General features: G+C 38.4%; 1 protein-coding gene across 1 annotated transcript; it reads right to left on the bottom strand.

Moving 5' to 3' along the window:
• Window positions 1-157: 157 nt before the first annotated feature.
• Window positions 158-17,259, bottom strand: EIF3M (eukaryotic translation initiation factor 3 subunit M). The gene is made up of 11 exons (XM_043481471.1): window positions 17,104-17,259; window positions 14,725-14,857; window positions 13,499-13,637; window positions 13,099-13,222; window positions 12,885-12,979; window positions 7,529-7,612; window positions 6,459-6,558; window positions 5,795-5,876; window positions 2,247-2,390; window positions 984-1,044; window positions 158-342 (listed from the first exon to the last, which is right to left on the bottom strand). Exons 1-11 carry the CDS (start codon window positions 17,143-17,145, stop codon window positions 222-224), a joined length of 1,125 nt encoding a protein of 374 aa, XP_043337406.1. The 5' UTR covers window positions 17,146-17,259; the 3' UTR covers window positions 158-221.
• Window positions 17,260-18,463: the final 1,204 nt, after the last annotated feature.

Below are 18,463 nucleotides of genomic sequence, written 5' to 3'. Positions count from 1 at the left end.
TCATCAAAGCTCTTGGTTGTATCTCAAAACCCTTCCTTACAGAACACAACATATGTATTATACAAAACAGACAGTGACCCTTTGTAATTTATTACTTTCTATGCTCTGAAGATGGTGATTTCTTTTAAATATGAGACAATAAATGTCCAGACTGTAGTCAGATTTTAGCCTATGTTTTACTATGATTTTCCAAAAAGAACAAAATTATACAGCGTAAAAATTCAGGTGTCAGAAAGACTCAAAAGGCTGTTTTTCACTTTGTTCAAGTTTTGTTTCCAGGCATTAAGCGTGTCATAGAGTTGTTGCCATTGCTGTTTTCCAAATGTCCGATGTGTGCTATGACTAGAAAAATTAAAAAACAAAGTTATTAGTCAACCTTTTGTCCTTTGGTATTCTTTTATAATATAATACACTTGTATCTAGTTAAAATAGCAAGGTTAAATATATATAGAAGACAATGTAGAGTTGTAAAAATGACTGAAGCTTTTTAAAAACAAAACAAAACAAAAAAACCTTTATTTGCCATACTAATCCTAAACCGGGTTTCCCTTGTGGCTCAGCTGGCAAAGAATCTGCCTGCAATGTCAGAGACCTGGGTTTGATCCCTGGGCTGAGACGATCCCTTGGAGAAGGGAAAGGCTACCCACTCCAGTATTCGGGGTCGCAAAGAGTTGGACACGACTGAGTGACTTTCACTATTCACACTAATCCTAAACCATCTATTTTCCTGAACTACATAAACCAGACACAGAAGTCATTAGTATTCTAGCCAGTGCTGAGCCATTAAATGAAATGTGCTGGAAAATAGGACTCTTTCATTAAATAAGCTAATCACATTCAGTCTGAACTTTAATAAAATTATGATAAATAGGAACTATTTAACTACAGTCAACTGATAAGACCACCACCTTGGTTCTCTATAAACATTTAAGTGAAACAGAATAAACTGTTCTACAAAATGCTGCAAAGTATTAGTGTCTTACCTGACAACAACTTTTCTCTGGGTTTGATCAATTTTGCAGTAGACCATTTTAGTTCTTACCGCTGGAAAAAAGATGTTTTACGTGACTTATTATATGGAAAAATTCCCAAGGAAAACAGCCTAAAACACGAAACTGTGACCAAGTAACCCATAATAAAACTTTACAGTTTCCCAACACTATTTTACAGACTGGCTCTCTGAAGCGCAGCAGTATGATTCAACCAAAAGGAAGGCCACGTATTTGTCCTCTGGTTGCTGCACCTATCTGTATTAAATATCACATACGATTTTCAGTGAGAATTCTAGTGTTCCTCCTGAAATCATAGAACAGAGGAGGCGGGAAATAGTTTCTTAATAAGGTATTATAGGACTGTTTCAGACTTAAGAGCATTCCAATGAAACAATGTCAATAGTTCTGTGCATTTTATTAATCTTAAAAAGCCCAGGAAAAAAATCCTAATTACATTGCACTTTATAAGGCAATTATTAAGGCTTCCCAGCCAACACAGGAGACGCAAGAGACATGGGTATGATCCCTGGGTTGGGAAAATCCCCTGGAGAAGGAAATGGCAACCTAATCCAGTTTCTTGCCTGGAAAATTTCATGGATAGAGGAGCCTGGTGGGCTACAGTCCACGGGGTTGCAAAGAGTCAGATGTGACTGAGCACTGTACACAATCCAATTACTGGAGAAGGTGGGCCTGTCCCTAGGCCAGTCACAAGAAAGTGACAGTGGGTGGCATTCTCAGATCATTTACAATGTGCCAGGCACTGAGCTGGCACATGCATTAATTACATGCACTAATTTACTTAATCCTCACAACCACAAATTAACTCCTACATTCATGTTTCACAGCTGAAGACCTAGTCTCAAACACAGGTTTAATACTAAAATCTAGGCTCTTAACCACTACAATATACTGCCCTAACGGCCTTCAGTTCTACATGACTTCAAGGAATAGATACACAACCAAAAACCACATGTGCTCAGTCGTTCAGTCGTGTCCAACCCTTTGTGACCCTATGGATTGTAGCCTGACAGGTTCCCCTGTCCATGGAATTCTCCAGGCAACAATACTAGAGTGGGTTGCCATTTCCTTCTCCAAACAAACCACACAGTAACTTACTGAATATATTCCCATTGAATTTTTACAGTATTACAAATATAATCTGCTCAACTACTAAACTCAGTTTCAAGATTAAAAATCTTATGTTTCAGAGGGTAGAAAGAAATTCTGGAAAAGAAAATGTTCCAACTGCCTTACCATCAATAACAAATGCTTCAACATCATCAGCTCCAATTTGCAGTTCTTGTTGCATTGTGTCAAAAGAAATTTCTTTATTTTCCACTGCCATTCCCATAAAAGTAAGCAGTCTCATTTTTGCCATATTCTGTTCATGTAGTAGGCCTGGGAAACACAGTGGTGAAGCCAGATAAGCATCCATACTCATTACAGCCCTGCATGACAACTCTCAGGTAAAACTGTGTCACAACGTGAATTTTCACAAAGCTTTTTGCATTTGCAAACCATAAACTGACCCCATAATCATATTGCGGAGCATTTAAAATTATTTTTCTATAACTACGTTTCTTTATTGCTTCAGTGCCACAGGTGACACATTCAATGTTAAGATCAGGCTATAAAATATTTTTAGGCCGTAAACATTTTGTACATTTTCTATTTTTAATATTTATTTTATGTATTTTAGGAGATAAAGTATACAAAATACATTTCATAAGAACATTCTAATTTAACTAAATTACTTAAAACTTATTTTTACTAATAAGCTCTCCACTTAAACACAAAATTGTGTATCTATTGATACGGTTTTCTGTGTTACTGGTAAGCATGGAGTTTTAAAATATTTTAACATACATTCAGTTATGAAAACATTAAATTTCCCTTTAGGCCACTCTGGATTTAATACTTAAAAATCAAACTGCAAAAGTGTATTTAACATTTACAGGTTTAAAATGATTAGTACTGGATAAATTAATAGTGATACCTGTTCTTTTTAAGGCAAAAGTAGAAAACTACAAATAGTTCAAATTTTGCCTTATAATTTCTAATGAAATATTATTACAATTATTTGGATCACAAACAATTGTCAGATCTAAAAGCAAACTACCTAGTCCCCATCCTCTCTCTAAAAAAATTAAAATTGAGGAGTAAAGAGATTAAGTGACTTATTAGTTATGAAGTGGCAGTACTAGGCCTAAAAAATAAGTTCATTTACAAAATAACTAGAAATACAAATATATACAAATCCTGAATACCCAGATTATCTATTCCTAAATAGAAGCTGAATTATAACACACAGATTACTCTATTTTATGTTAATTTCTTAAAACATTTCCAAAGTTAATTTAGAAATACTTACACATTCCTTTTCTCTGAACTTTCAGATTATGTAAACTCAGCGAATGACCCTCTCTAGTAATTAAGAGCCTCAAGTTTGTACTGGTAAAAAAGTTCTAAGTGCTCCATAAATAAATTTGAAATTTATAACACAATATTAGCAGAAGACTAGGGAAGCCCATTAATATAGGACATAATTGTTAATTAGCTGTAATTATGATGCAGGCTTTCTATTTGGCACAGATTCAACAAAAACATGATCATCATAACTCAAATGAATGAGGTACCCAAGTTAAGTATTGCTAAGCAGGTTTAATGGAAATCTACAAGCATCAAGAAATCAATTAGTGCACATTAACCCTAATTAACAAATGCAAATTAGATGCTGATTAACTTTCCGAAGCAAGAAGGTAGCAACTGGACAACACTAGATTACATGTGGACATGTTAGGGCAATTCAGTTGACACAAGATAGTGCTACTGTTGGCCCAACTTGTCAGTGTTAATAAAACGAAGTGTTTTGAGAATAACTGATGCCACCTGTAGAACTTATACATTTATAACCAGACTTTCAGCTGTAATAACATCTTAATACATTTTAAACCCAAAAATAAACATTTAATGTTTTTCTGCAAAACATCTTTTACAAACAAATTGCTAATAAATGATTGCTAATTTGCATAGATTGTGAGAAACAAAAGGCCAAACAAGGAATCTGATTTGTGGAAATTCTGTTATGTTTTCCTATCACAGAGAACAAATACAAAGTTTATTTGTATACAATATTTGTCAATACAAGAAAATTCCTTAATATTACTAGTTCTATGGACATTCATATTGTTCTCTTTTAATATGATAAAATGACAGAAATTCCTAAAATTTCTAAGATATAATTTAAAATACTCGTGAAGTTAAATTTATTTTACTGCTACTCCCTGTGCAGTTACAAGCTTACCATAAATCAAAAAATTATCAGAGGAGGGAAGATTATTTCTCAAATGAATTATGTAAAACCATGGTCTATCTAACACATGGAAATCTGCATTTAAAAACACTTCAAACTGATGTTTAAGGTAAAACAAAGAACCGAATTTAAAGCCTTTAGGATTCTTGTTCCCAACATGAAACCACGAGGCCGGCGGGGTGAGGTAAAGACGGGCAGGAAGTTATGCTTTGTTTCATGAAAGCAGATTACCGTCAGAGGAAGTCACAGGGGCCTGTGCCGTATTTCAATTTTAAAGTTATAAAAAAATCTAATTTTATGGAAACATTTATTCATTACTAATATGTCAAAACCTTAATGCAGTAATAAAAAAATGTGCATCATTGAGCAATTTCTGCATTGTCACTGACCCCTGTCTTAAAATGCTGCAATATAGAAAACGTAATTTTAATGCATGCAATAGCTTATGAACCAGTGCTCCTTTGAAACAGTCAATTACACATCAATGGGGGAGTGTCAAAGTGTTAATTACTACTCCTTTTTCTTTGGTGCGTAAATAAAGAGGTTGCTGACATTAACATTCCATCACATAGCTTCATGCCACAGAACAAATTAACTGGGACAGAATGTGGTTTTCTGGGTCTAGTGCACCTGGCAAAAGCATTGAACACAAGCACACTGGCGTCTGCTTTATCTTGGTGTATTTCAGACGCCGTATTATGTTCAGAATAATTCAAGCTTCCCTAAGTCCAATGGCTGCACAAAAGTTAGAGGTGACAGGAATTAATGATTACCAAATCGGGGACTAATAGTATAATCAAATAGATTATAAATGTATTCTTTATCTACACTTCAACCAACCAGGAAGACCAAATTCAATTTTAATATGGAAAATTACAACTGGCCTTTGTGTTCTGATCATCATCCAGTAGAAAAACTAAGCACCTTAGCTTCATTCTTCTTTACTCTCTAAAATCAGAGTTTTAGAACAATTAAACCTGTTCAACTAGATTTTCTAAGGTTTCCCTTTTTAATTTTAGCCATGTTAAAAACATGCTCCAGAAAGAAAACACTGAATATATATGCAGTCTGCTCAATGAGGATGAGTAAGATTCAATTCAGCAACATTTACTGAACTCTGCTGGTCTAGAAAGAAAACTTTAAGATAAAAATCACAAAGTTTAAATTTACTATGCTGTCTTCAACAAACTGTCACACAAAATCACCATAACTCCACTTCTAACTTCATCTATAGCTTCACTTAGATCTGCCTTTGTTCACTGGGGGCAGTGATGGAAAACCAAGTGTAAAAGACTATATTAGAAGGAAAAAAGCTATCTGCTACAATTATGTGGCTGTGGCTTTTTAAAAGAAGTACCAAAAATTTAAATCACCATGCATCTAAGGAATAAGATACACCGCTGGTTAGGTAATCTATACATAAAGCCATGATCGTATTTTCTGGATCATACATTCCCTACCCCTCCAAAGAATAATCCCCAAAACTTACCAAGTGAATCAATGAAGTCTTTATTATTCTGATAAAACTTGACATATGATGCCAATTTAGCACTCACAAAAATGGTTAAAAGCTATACAAATAAAGACAAAAAAAAAAAAAAAAGACAATATTCAATACAGAATCAAGATTTATACTAGCTATTTAAGACAGTGACTCCCAGTAAGGAGACTCTACATTTCAATCTGTTTGATCAAATTACCATGTAAATCTGCTTTCATCAAATTCACTTAAGATGAAAGAATCAGTAAATACAATGAGCTCTAAACGATTTACCCCAAAAGATGGCAGTAATGATGTAGTACTAATAGAAAATAATCCATAATGTATTTATAACTAGAAAAGTGCATTCATTTTTTGTGTTCTTAAATATCAGACTTATTTTTCCTAATTGGGGGCTAGCTGACACTATATAATATGAAGAAATTTGTATTCTCCAAGTTCATAATGGAGAAGATGAAGGAAATGAAGGAGTGTTCAGCAGTGGAGAAAAGCTAAATGTCAGTCCTAAATTTCAGTCTGTTCCTGATAAAAAATAAATAAATAGTTCTCTTTCTAGATTTCTCTGAGTTGTGTCTATTAATACAAAGAGTTCTGGGTTCAGTGTGTTAGATTTAAGAGAAAACACTTTTCACATTAAGGATAAACTACTTACATCATGAATAAGCTCGCCTTCCAAAAACTTGACTGGTTTTAAAGTAAGAAGATGGTCAAAAAGGAATGCATTTGGATCTTTCAATGCTCGCACAATACACCTTAATTAGAAAACAAAATCAAAGCTCAGAGTCTTGAAATTCAGGTACATTTCACTAGCTTTGCATACTGTAAAATATATTCAATTAAGTGAAATATCTAAGAGTTCAATATACATGGTATAAAAAAAATTTACAAAACTGGGGTTAAAACAGGCCAATAAATTGATCAGTGATGCCTGTTTTAACAAAATTATTCAGGCAAAAACATAGTTGAAGAGAAAGCACCACCAAAATAATCAAAGAATAAAACAGCAATATTTTACCATTTATGTCATTAAGTGCTTTAACATGTATTATCTCATTTCATCCTCACAGCACCCTGAGACACTTAAGAGTATTATCATGCCCACTTTACCAAAGATGAAACAAGCTCAGAAAAGAACTTGCCTGATTTTAAGGGCTAATTAAGTGGTTAAGTATTTGAATGTAGGCATTCTAACCTGAGTCAATAACGATCTTTTCCACTAACTACCCTTTCTACCAACATCCATCATATACAGGTTCTTGGGAAGCAATAACCCTATGAAGAAATTACAATTTCCATTCCACAGAGTTAAAAAACTGATTCTACTCTTATCGATATTAATAGACCTAAAACTGCTTGAAGCAGTTTTCATTAGCAATGTTAATTTTTATACAAATCCAACCTTTCCGCATCAACATTCCTTAATATTAAGGTAAAATCAAACCAAGATCAAGTTCTACTACTCAGGTTGGGAACCCCAATTGCAGGAATACCCCAAATAGCAAACACTATATGGCTATTTCACATGCATTCTATGGTTCTTTCAATCCCAAATCTTGAATTTTGGTAGCTACATTAGAATCATCATGGATGATGCCATCACATGCTATCAAATGGCTTTGGATCACTGGTGGATGCAAGCATGACCTCCATTATACGACTGAATACCGTAGCTTGCCTCTGCCCCGACAACAGCCATCACGGGAACACCACGCTAAACATTACCTGTGGGCATCAACTCGAGCCTGGGAAGCGTTGTCCTCCGTGTAACTGCCTAACAACTCCACCATAACTTTAGATGCAGCGTCACTAAAAAGAAATACAACTTTAGGAACTTCAGAGTATCATTACTGCCATTCATTCATTCATTAAAAAATATTTACTACGTGTCAATACTGCGTTGATGATACACATACATTGGTGACCCAGAGACACAGTTCTTCTCTATGGAAAGTATGGAACTTTCCTTCTAGTAGGAAAGAGAAACAACTGAGGAAAAATACCAACTTACAAGTATGTGCCGTAAAGGAAAATGGTGATGTTACACAGTAATGAGAGTCGAGAGAGGACAGAGGAGGCTGTTTCACACAGAATGAGCAGGGAGAGTCTCTCTCTGAGGAAATGACACGTAAGCCGAGATCTGAAGGATGTAAAATAATTGGCTATGAAGAGTGTTGGAGGTGGAAGGCTGGGGCTGGATGACTTTCCAGGCAGAGAAGACAAGCTACAAACTGGTAGCATAGTACAGCTGAACCTGAGCCAACACCAGACATTTAAATAACTCCACTAATGACATCCTTCCAATTAATCACCCCCAGAACTATATGATCAATTTTGACTGCAGTGAAAAAGTACAAAATAATTAAACGCATCACTCAATCTGAACTTAGAAAATGTTTATCTTCACCCTTTATTTCTTCTTTTAAACTGATGAAATCTTCAGCCAGTTACAGAAAGCTTCAGTTTGCTAAGTAGGAGAAACACCCTTTTCATTTTCTAAAAACCTTTCTTTTCTCCACACATCTGGATTCAACCTGGATAAAATCAGTAGGAGCTATACCATTTATTTTTAAAAAGTTAAATGACATTCTAAAACTTCCCACAAAACTAAGGTTAAAATGTATTACCTTGTGGGGGGAGTTGGAGGAAGGCTCACAGGGAGAGGATATACATACACTTATGGCTGAAATCGTGTTGTAAGGCAGAGACCAGACAACACTGTAAACAATTATCCTCCAATTTAAAAAACAAATGACTAGCTTGTGATACACTGCAAGCATGGGCACACTTTCCAGTTTTAACAGCCACAGTCTACGTCAGTCGAATACATCTTATCAGTTAAAGAAAACCTGAATTCACAAAGATCGGACAGTCCATGTAAAGAGCACAGTATCTGACATGTAATAAGGCCTCAGAAGGTGTCACACACTTTACACTCACCAACCACCAATATAAATAAAATCATGAAGGAGGCACCAGTAAGTGTGAGCATTTCTTACTAAGAGGGCAAGGTAACACCCAGAATTCTACTTAGAAGCAGAAACAACAACAAAGAGACCATTTTCTGTGTACTAGGCAAAAACCAAACCTTAAAACTTAAAGCCGCAGCATGACAGAAATTTATAGTTTAAATAACTATCCTCTCCTAGTTCCCTATGTGTGGGGAGCATTCACCGACTCAGGGCCCATCACTGCCCAACACCTTGGGAATACAATGGTGGACAGACAAGGTTCCTAACCTTCATTGAGTCTTTATTGCTTTGTGGTTGTTTAGTCACTAAGGCGTGTCCAACTCTTGCTATCCCACAGACTGTAGCCCGCCAGGCTCCTCCGTCCATGGGATTTCCCAGGCAGACACTGGAGTGGGTTGCCATTTCCTTCTCTGAGGGATCTTCCCGACCAGGGAGCAAACCCACGTCTCTCGTGTCTCCTCCACTGGTAGGGGTGCTCTTTACCACCGCCCCACCTGGGAAGCCCTCACTGAGCCTACAGCCTCATAAACCTCTTGACTGAGGGTATGAAGTGCCATGATAACCGGAGGGCACTGGAAATACAGGAGGAGCATTTCAGGCAGAGTAAAGGAGTTGAGTGTGGGTCTAGACCAAATATAGGTCAGCTTTCCACGAAGCACTGGGCAATAAATATTTTAGGCTTTAGAGCTCACAGTCTCTACCTCAACTATTCAAATCTTGGCGAGAGCAGACATAGATAATACATAAAAGCGTAAATATGGGTGTGTTCCAATAAAATTTTATGGATACTGAAATTTGCATTTCATATAATGGCCACATTTCAAGAAATAGCCTTTTTTTTGACCCCCCACTCCCCCACCATTAATCAGTTAAAAATGTAAAAACCATTCTTAGCTTATAGATCATACAAGAACAAGTACCAGCCTCTCTGGTCCAGACTGGGAAACAGCATAGTGCTTTTGTATCTGACACAGTTCACTATGTCTGGAGTATGATAACCAAGAGGAAGAGCGTGTGGGTGTGGGTGTGTGTAAAAGCAGGCAGGAGAGAAATGGAGGGAGGGAGTATCTATACAGAGAAAGCAGAGTTTTTGGAGTTTGTCACTGCACCATACAAAAATGGCAAGATTATTATCAATTCGCCAAGTCCACACTACAGCAATAAATGGAAGCCCATGTCTATATCATACTAAGAATTTTGTACTGTATGCTAAAGAAAACGTAAACCTAAAGAATGATATGCTGAAATTTTCGTTTCACAAAATCACCGTAAATAGAATAAACAGAAGATAAATTCAAGATGTCTAGCTAGGAAAACAGACTAATTCAGAGGGAGAAAATGGTAATTCATTTTGGTCATACTGAGTTTGAGGCAACTATGTGTGCTTAGTCACTCAATCATGTCTGACTGTTTGTGACCCCATGGGCTGTAGCCCACCAGGCTCCTCTGTCCATGGGGATTCTCCAGGTAAGAAAACTGGAGTGGGTTGCCATGCCCTCCTCCAGGGGATCTTCCCAATCCAGGGATCGAACCCAGGTCTCCCGCACTATAGGCAGATTCTTTACTGTCTGATTCACCAGGGCAAGGCCACAACTAAATAGAAAGAGGTGGAAAGCAGCTGAACATAAAGACCTAATCAGAAGAGAAGCTGGGTTGAATGCCTCTGGGAAGGGTATATGCACTACAGTTCCATAAACTACCACTTCATATTGCCTCACGTCACTGCTTCTTACATCTACTGCTTTTTCGACATGTTCGTTTTTCAGAAATAGTCATCATTCACCTAGCACATATTTACTGAGTGCCTAGTCTTGTCAGACACTGTCCTAGCAATGAACAAAAAGTTACGGCCCTTGTCAAACTTACATTCTGGTGGGGACTGACAGATAATAAACATTAAAACATAGCAGTTAGTAATAAGTGCAATGGGAGCAATAATAAAAGAGGGAAGGTGGGGGGAAGCAATGCAAGGGTAGAGGAATGCTGTTACTTTCACAGACAGCCAAAGAAGGCCTTTCCAATGAGGTAACAACTGAGCAGATCTGAAGGGAGTTGTGAATGAAGCACAGACTCTAGACAGGAGCCCCAAAGTCAACTGAGAAAGCGTTTCACCAAGGAAAGAATGCTCACCTGTGACAAATGCTGCAGGTATTTCTTAATATGTCAACATTAGGGTGTGTCTAGGAGAGGACAGATGGGTACTGATGTCCTATCTCAATTTCTCTGAGAATTAGCTTTGGGATTCTTTAGAAGGTGACCTTAGTTACTTCCATTTACACATAAAACACTGAGGATCTACTAAATAGCAATTAGAGACACTACCCAATGAGTAGTCATCAATGACACACATCACTTTAAATGACTGTACCAGAAAAAAAGACTAATTTTTTAAAGATGAGCTTGAAAAAAGTGAAAAGGATAATGATAGGAATAAAATATCTAATATTCACTGAGTGCTTTCTTAATAATAAAACCACTGTTTTAAGAACTTCGTGTATATATTATCTTACTTAATCTTTCCAGTAATGCTATTAGGTACATACTACTATTATTTCCACCTTGAAGTTGGAAACTGAGGTACAGAGATTTATTTAAGGTCATACAGCTAGCCTGGAGGTTCAGATGGTAAAGAATCTGCCTATAATACAGGAGACCTGGCTGTGATCCTGGGTTGGGAAGATCCCCTGGAGAAGGGAATGGCAACTTACTCTAGTATTCTTGCCTAGAGAATTCCATGGACAGAGGATCCTGGCAGGCTACAGTCCATGGGATTGCAGAGTTGGACATGACCGAGCAATTAACACATAGCTAGTAGGAAGGCCAAGGTTTGAATCCCAGTAGTTTTAATCCACTGCCTGCACATTTATAGTGTATATTAAAATACGGATTCTTTCTCCAGTAGCTTTCATGCCCTCCCTCTCTGAAATGGTCTAATATAAAACTATTTGACACTTACTGACAACTGGCTGGAATGTTACCACAAGTATGCAAGCACGTAACAGACAGTAGCCACTGATACAAGATGAAATAGGCTATTAATGCAAAATCCCCTGCTTGCTTCTTTTATAATAAAACACTTCAACTTTCACAACAAAAACAGAATTTTCTCTTGTATTGTTAAATGTAAATGGTATGCAAAAACTTACGTTAACATAACAGAAACACTATTACTGATCTTTTCTAATATATGAAACACCCTAGCACTGAAAGCCACTAAAAATTGTACAATAAAACTAAACTGAAGACTGATTACTTGTTCTAAAAGTTTTTAATCACTATGTGAAAACAGAAATTGAAAAGTTAGGTCAAAATGGCAGGATTATCCTTCAATACTGATTCTAAAAACTGGGCCAAATCTGTCATTTGGTTGCATCTATAACTGGAGGAGGAATAAATCTTTTGGGCATGCAGTTTGCTGGGCTAAATACAAGCCTTAGGAACTCAAGACCTTGCAAAAGCACAATAAGATTTTGTACAGTCTATTGCAAAGTTGGGCTTCCTTGGTAGCTCAGATGGTGAAGCGTCTGCCTGCAATGTGGGAGACCCGGGCTCAAACCCCGGGTCGGGAAGACCCTCTGGAGAAGGAACTGGCAACCCACTCCAATATTCTTGCCTGGAAAATCCCACAGACAGAGGAGCCTGGTGGGCTAGTCAATGGAGGCGCCAAGAGTCAGACACGACTGAATGACTAACACTTTTCTTTCACTTTCATTGCAAAGCTCTACCGTTTATGTAAGAGACACTGACTAAGGGGAATCGACTGATAGACCCTCACCACCATTAAACAAAAGTGATAGCAATACCCTGTACTAAGACAGCAAAGCTTAGTCTAATTAAATCACTTAGTCTAATGTTACACACAGCTTTGGGATTAACAGTTGTACCAGTTTTAGGAAAGCAAGTTTTGCTTTTTAGAAAGTTTAAAGATGGGAAAAACTGTTCCAACCTTTGCAGTTATCTTTAATTTAGTAGGTGAAATTTACAGAAAGAGATTTATAGCAACTCCTTAGAGAACAAAGTAAGAGCAAAAGCACTTATCCTACTTGTCTTTAAGAAACAGTCCCAACTACTTATATTGCCTGTTAAGTCAGTATATTAATTCTCAATACCTTTTCTTACAATCCACAAGTGCCTCATAAAGTAGTCTTAAAAGGGTGTGTTTTTTTTCAGTGGTGAGGTTCCAGTCAGTAATCCATTTTCTAACCTACAACCAGATTGATAAAAGGAGAAAATTTAGTAACGTGGTGAATATATTTGCTTCTTATTTCATTTTTTGCTTCTTATTTCTTATAAGCAGAACAAGTATTCCACATCATAACTCACTTGATCCAGCTCAGTTGGAATATACTGGATGGCCCCACAAGATGCTGCCACTTTAATGAGGCTGCAATACACTGTGTATCTTACAGGAGTGTTCTTGTCCATCCCATGGAAAAGGTTGCTTAGCCTGGTAAACAAACAAATAATGAAGCAGTGCTTGCAATCAGTGACTATGGTGAGTACATTGAGGCCATCTGCGCTGACAACAAACTTCAGAGATACTGTTACGAACATCACATTGCAAGGAGGGAAATGGGGCCCAAAGACACACCACCAATAAGTCATAGCTGAGAGTCAAGTTCTAGAATTCTTTTTACAAATAAATGACAGTAACATGAAGAACCCCTTGCTTTTCTATGAAAAGCCCATAGAAAAACTGAGCCTCTTTCAGTTCTTAACTTACAACTGCAGTCTCAGAGATGGACGTTCACCTTCCCGAAATTTGACCAGTTTCTCACACAGGCTTTCAATCAGAGCTTCTTGCTTATCTGGTTCCAGGATCAACAGGAGGGATACCACGCTGTTCATCACACTTTCAACATCTACACATGTATGGATGACACAACAGTGATACTGTAATATTTAATGTATCAAGTTAAATATGTATTTCCAGAATTTTAATATACCAAAGACCACTGAACATAAAACTTTAAAAAACTAAAAAATAGAGAACACATGAATTTAAAATAACCAGCTCTATTGTACCATTATCATTCAGAAAGCAACTTACACATTTTATTAAATGAGGAAGAATTTACTACCCAAGATTTGATTTTCAACCAGTAAAACAGAAGATTGATTTACATGTCCATACAGTATACAGTTTCAGTTTTTACTGGCAAGATACTAACTATATGCCAAGTTTAATCTCAGACCTTAATCAGAGATTTTAGGACTCCTAATTTTCAAAATTTCCCATTTTATCTCAATAAATAGAGAATTAGTCAAATAATTAGCTTTTCAATTACCTGAAATTACATCCCATTTGATAAAGTAAACCTTATTAAGAGATTCGTATTTTTTCTTCAGTTCATTCTGAAATTACCAGTATTTACTGTGTGCCATAACACTCAAAAAAACAAGGAAAGTTATGGTCAGCCTAGATAGCATATTAAAAAGCACAGACATTACTTTGCCAACAAAGGTCTGTCAAGCCTATGGTTTTTCCAGTGGTCATGTATGGATGTGAGAGTTGGACAGTGAAGAAAGCTGAGCACTGAAGAACTGATGCTTTTGAACTGTGGTGTTGGAGAAGACTCTTGAGAGTCCCTTGGACTGCAAGGAGATCCAACCAGTCCATCCTAAAGGAGATCAGTCCTGGGTGTTCATTGGAAGGACTGTTGCTGAAGCTGAAACTCCAGTACTTTGGCCACCGGATGCAAAGAGTTGACTCATTGGAAAAGACCCTGATGCTGGGAGGGATTGGGGGCAGGAGGAGAAGGGGACGACAGAGGATGAGATGGTTGAATGGCATCACCGACTCGATGGACATGAGTTTGAGTAAACTCCGGGAGTTGGTGATGGACAGGGAGGCCTGGCATGCTGCGATTCATGGGGTCGCAAAGAGTCGGACACGACTGAGTGACTGAACTGATGATTAGTAATAATACAAAAAAATTAAAAACAAACCTTTATCATCTTCCTTCAAACATACATCACAGGCTTCAATAATCTGAGCTAAATCTACATGCAGTCCACCTTCTGAGTTCTCTTCTGAAATTTCAGCTCCTTTAGATTTCAAGTAAGCACGAAGCTCAGCAGCCTGTTGAATCAAATAAGATTGCTCTATATCTATTAGATGAACTATGAATTACAAAAGGCAAGATCTAAAAGCATTCTGTCCTATTTCTTAAAAAAAAAAAATGTGAATACCACGTTTAATGATGACTTTAAATTATGTTAAAGTTTCTCTCCCCTAGCTTATCCACCATCAGTCTCAAAGATTTTCCCAAACAAGTAGCTACACAGACCCACTATGACCCCCACACTGATCACCTTCAGAATTTCTCTCTCATCACCTATATATCCTGCTGGACTTCCAGTATACAGCAAAAGCCTTTCTAACATAACCCAAGCTTTTCTGGGGGGCCAGTGGGGAAAGGGAATAATTGATCTGTTTTAAAGAAATGAAATTTTATTGCTCTCAGGTCTATGTAACACAGATAATTTAAAAACCTATAGACATTACCCTGGTAAGGGAGTAATCATTTGCTAAGTAAATGTTTGGGGACTTATCTGCGATAAGCACTGGGAGAGACACAAAAATAAACAGATGCCTTTGAGGGTCGCCCTTAATATAATGTTTCTATCGAACTGCATCTATGATGTAATTGCTCTCTTAAAATGCACACCTGGATCAGAAAGCACTGTTGGACCCATAAAAACATAACTATAATACCACATCCAGGTATTTAGGAATTTTCTACTCTAACGCACACATAATATTTAATAACTTATTCTTTTGAGGACTTGGATTTATGGCAGCCACACCTGAATGTAAACAGTGTTTAAGATAATAAAGAACTGAAATGGAGATGTAGGGACACCACGAGCACACGTACAGGCATCACATTGCTAATTCCACAGCTGTGTCTGGCTACTTAAGTATATGAAACCTGCAGATCTGACGGTGCAATCTTTTCAGATAACAGAGAAACTTCACATGAGTTGGCATTATAAACAAGATTTCATAAAACAAATCTCACCATTTCAGACAGCACTAAAATATCACTGTATATTTCTCTATGAAGGAGACATAATACGCCAACGCCCCCCCTCCCCCAAAGGCATTTATTTAAGCAAACTATTCAATCAACACTAGGCTGTTTTCATCTGGTATTCCTACTGGCCACAGGTGGTTACTCTAATCAGAGAATTTGACGGAAGTTAAATTCCTGAAGCAATCATCTATTTACCCAAAAGGAATGGCCAGGGTGAAACAAGAATAGTAGCATAACCTAACTAGAAAAGACACTTTAATATAATCAATGGCAAAATCTTCCTGCATCAACAACCCTTTTCCATTAAAAAAAAAAACAACAAGTAACTTTATTTTCCCAGTAACCTAATAGCCTACTGTTGATAACATGATTCCATTACTCATCAGATAGGCTTTTTTTCCTTTCACATCTTTTCTAATAATGCTCAACTCCTTCCTTAGCTTTTTTCCCCCATCTTTCTTTCCCTTACTCTGTTCTTCAGGACTGAAAGTTATCTTAGACTAGTAATGTTTTCTCTTCTATCGAAACCAAAATTTCCATCTTAGTAGAGTAGCAGAAAACTACAGAATGACAACACTTAGAATAGTTTTCAGTTCTGCAAAATTAAGAGAAACTCACTTCAAGTTTAGTTCAACTTGAACTTTAAACTTCTCAGTTTAAAATGAGAAGCATTACCCATGCATTCATACAAAAGAGCAAACAGAAACTTAAGACCGTTCACCAGGTGTATGCCTCAAAAGCCTGGGGGTGGAACTGACGGTATGCTTTCAGAACTCTCACTCTTGATCAAGTAAGAGAATAAAATACAGTCTACATACGTTCACACAGTAGTAAAGCCATCTTGATCTTTAGTACCAAATTATTTTTCCCTGAACTGCTTACGCCGTCTGAAAACTTGCCACCTCCCACTCCGGATGTGGCTGCATTTCGGGCACGGAAGCAGATACCCTTCTCAGTGAGTCAAAAGTACTGTGTCGACAGACAGAAGTGACCCCAAGCTGGAGGAGTCCTGACGCCGACCAGGAAGTAGGCCGTCGAGCCTGGGAACAGCGCTGGGAGCGCCGGCGGGCGGGCTGATGCAACTCCAGACCCGAAACGTGCGCCCCTGCCTCTCGGCCTGCCCACTCCCGGGTGCGGAGGACACCACCGCGGCGCTCGACTCCGGGGCTCGGCTCCGCGGGGTAACGCTCCGCGCGCCTGGCCCGGGCTCAAACCCGACGCGGCCCCTCACATCCCTGAGTCTCCCCCCACCTCCCACCCTGGCGGCATCCGCGGCTCGGGAGCACACCTGATCTTCCTCGCTGATGTCGATGAACGCCGGGACACTCATGGTGAAGGCCCGGGCACCGTGGACGTTGCGCTCGCAAACCACGCCGACCGGAAAAGGGAGCTGGGCCGCGCGGCGGCGCCTCACAAACGCTTCCGGGTCACCCACCGCGGGTCTTGTGGGGCGGGGTCATCGACAGGGGCGGAACCACGGACACCAATCCCAGCACGCACTCTGGCTGGGGGCGGGGCAGGGGGGAGCCGGGGCACGCCCAAAGGGCCACCTTCCCGGACCGCCTCCTGCCGCCTCTAACTTCGGTAGCTGGGAACCGGGCTGGGTAGCAGGCTGTCTTTCGAGTTACTGCTGCGTTTGTGGCTCGTGGAGCCTACCTAGCATTTTGAAGTTTTAGGCCAATCAATTTTTTTTCGACTTCTAATTTAACCCACTTTTAAACTTTTATTGAGGGACTATCTTTTATTGAGGGACTATTGAGGCAGCACTCTCTGCCCTGGGGATAGCAGTAGTTTTCAAGGTAAACTCCCGCCTCGGCAGCTTACATTGAGTGAGGCGCACAGAACACTACAGTACGAAGTAATTAGAAAGGCTGTCCTGGATGGCATCCTGTTTTACAGCACAGGCTGCCGAATCGAGTTCTCTGGGGTGGAATCCCTGCTGCACCGTGGATTTGTGGGTTTGATGGATTTGTGATTTGGGGTAATTGCTTAACCGCCGCGTTTCATCTTCCTGTTGGAAAAATAAAGTCAAGTACTTAACCTCATGGTGTTGTGAGGACTAAGTAAATTAGTAAATGAAGCAATTAAAACACGGTGAACTCTGTATGTCTTAGCTGTTATTCAATAGTCACGTAACTTAACTGGCAGTATTACGAGAAGAGCAGAGAAAGGAGTGGTGTGCGTATGATTGTGTGTGCATGCCTTTTAAGATAGAGTGAGCAAAGAAAATGGATCAAATATTAAGGAGAACTGAAGGAAATGAGGAAAGTACCAATAAACAAATCTGCAGGAAACCTGTTTATGCAGGAGACAGCCAGGAAAGGACTTGAAGCAGGTGCAAGGAATGTGTCTCTTTTGGACATTCCGTGTAAGTGGAAACATAACAATATATGACCTATGTCTGGCTTTTTTTCACTTAGCATGTTTCTGAGCTTGTAGCATGTGTTAATCCCTCATTCCTTTTTATTGCTGAATAATATTCCATTGTTATGCACATACCACATTTTGTTTATCCATTCATCAGTGGGTGCACATTTAGGTTGTTTGCATTTTTTTGGCTACTATGAATAATGCTTCTAGCAACATTCATGCACAAGATTTTGCATGAACATGTGTTTATATTTCTTTTTCCTGGGAGTAGAATTGCT

The sequence above is a fragment of the Cervus canadensis genome, chromosome 11 (genome assembly GCF_019320065.1).
Source record: "Cervus canadensis isolate Bull #8, Minnesota chromosome 11, ASM1932006v1, whole genome shotgun sequence".
NCBI lineage: Eukaryota > Metazoa > Chordata > Mammalia > Artiodactyla > Cervidae > Cervus > Cervus canadensis.
Note: the sequence above shows the minus strand (reverse complement) of the source record. Positions and strands in the feature narration are given on the sequence as shown.

Bases quoted from the DNA above. Each gene is read 5' to 3' on its own strand.
- EIF3M (XM_043481471.1), bottom strand. From the start codon at position 17,145: ATGAGTGTCCCGGCGTTCATCGACATCAGCGAGGAAGATCAG. The intron at 12,980-13,098 runs GTGAGTTATGAT...ATCTGGTTGTAG, and splicing joins TTCCAACTGAGCTGGATCAA to GTTAGAAAATGGATTACTGA. The intron at 1,045-2,246 runs GTAAGGCAGTTG...TCTTTTTTCCAG, and splicing joins TGAAGCATTTGTTATTGATG to CGGTAAGAACTAAAATGGTC.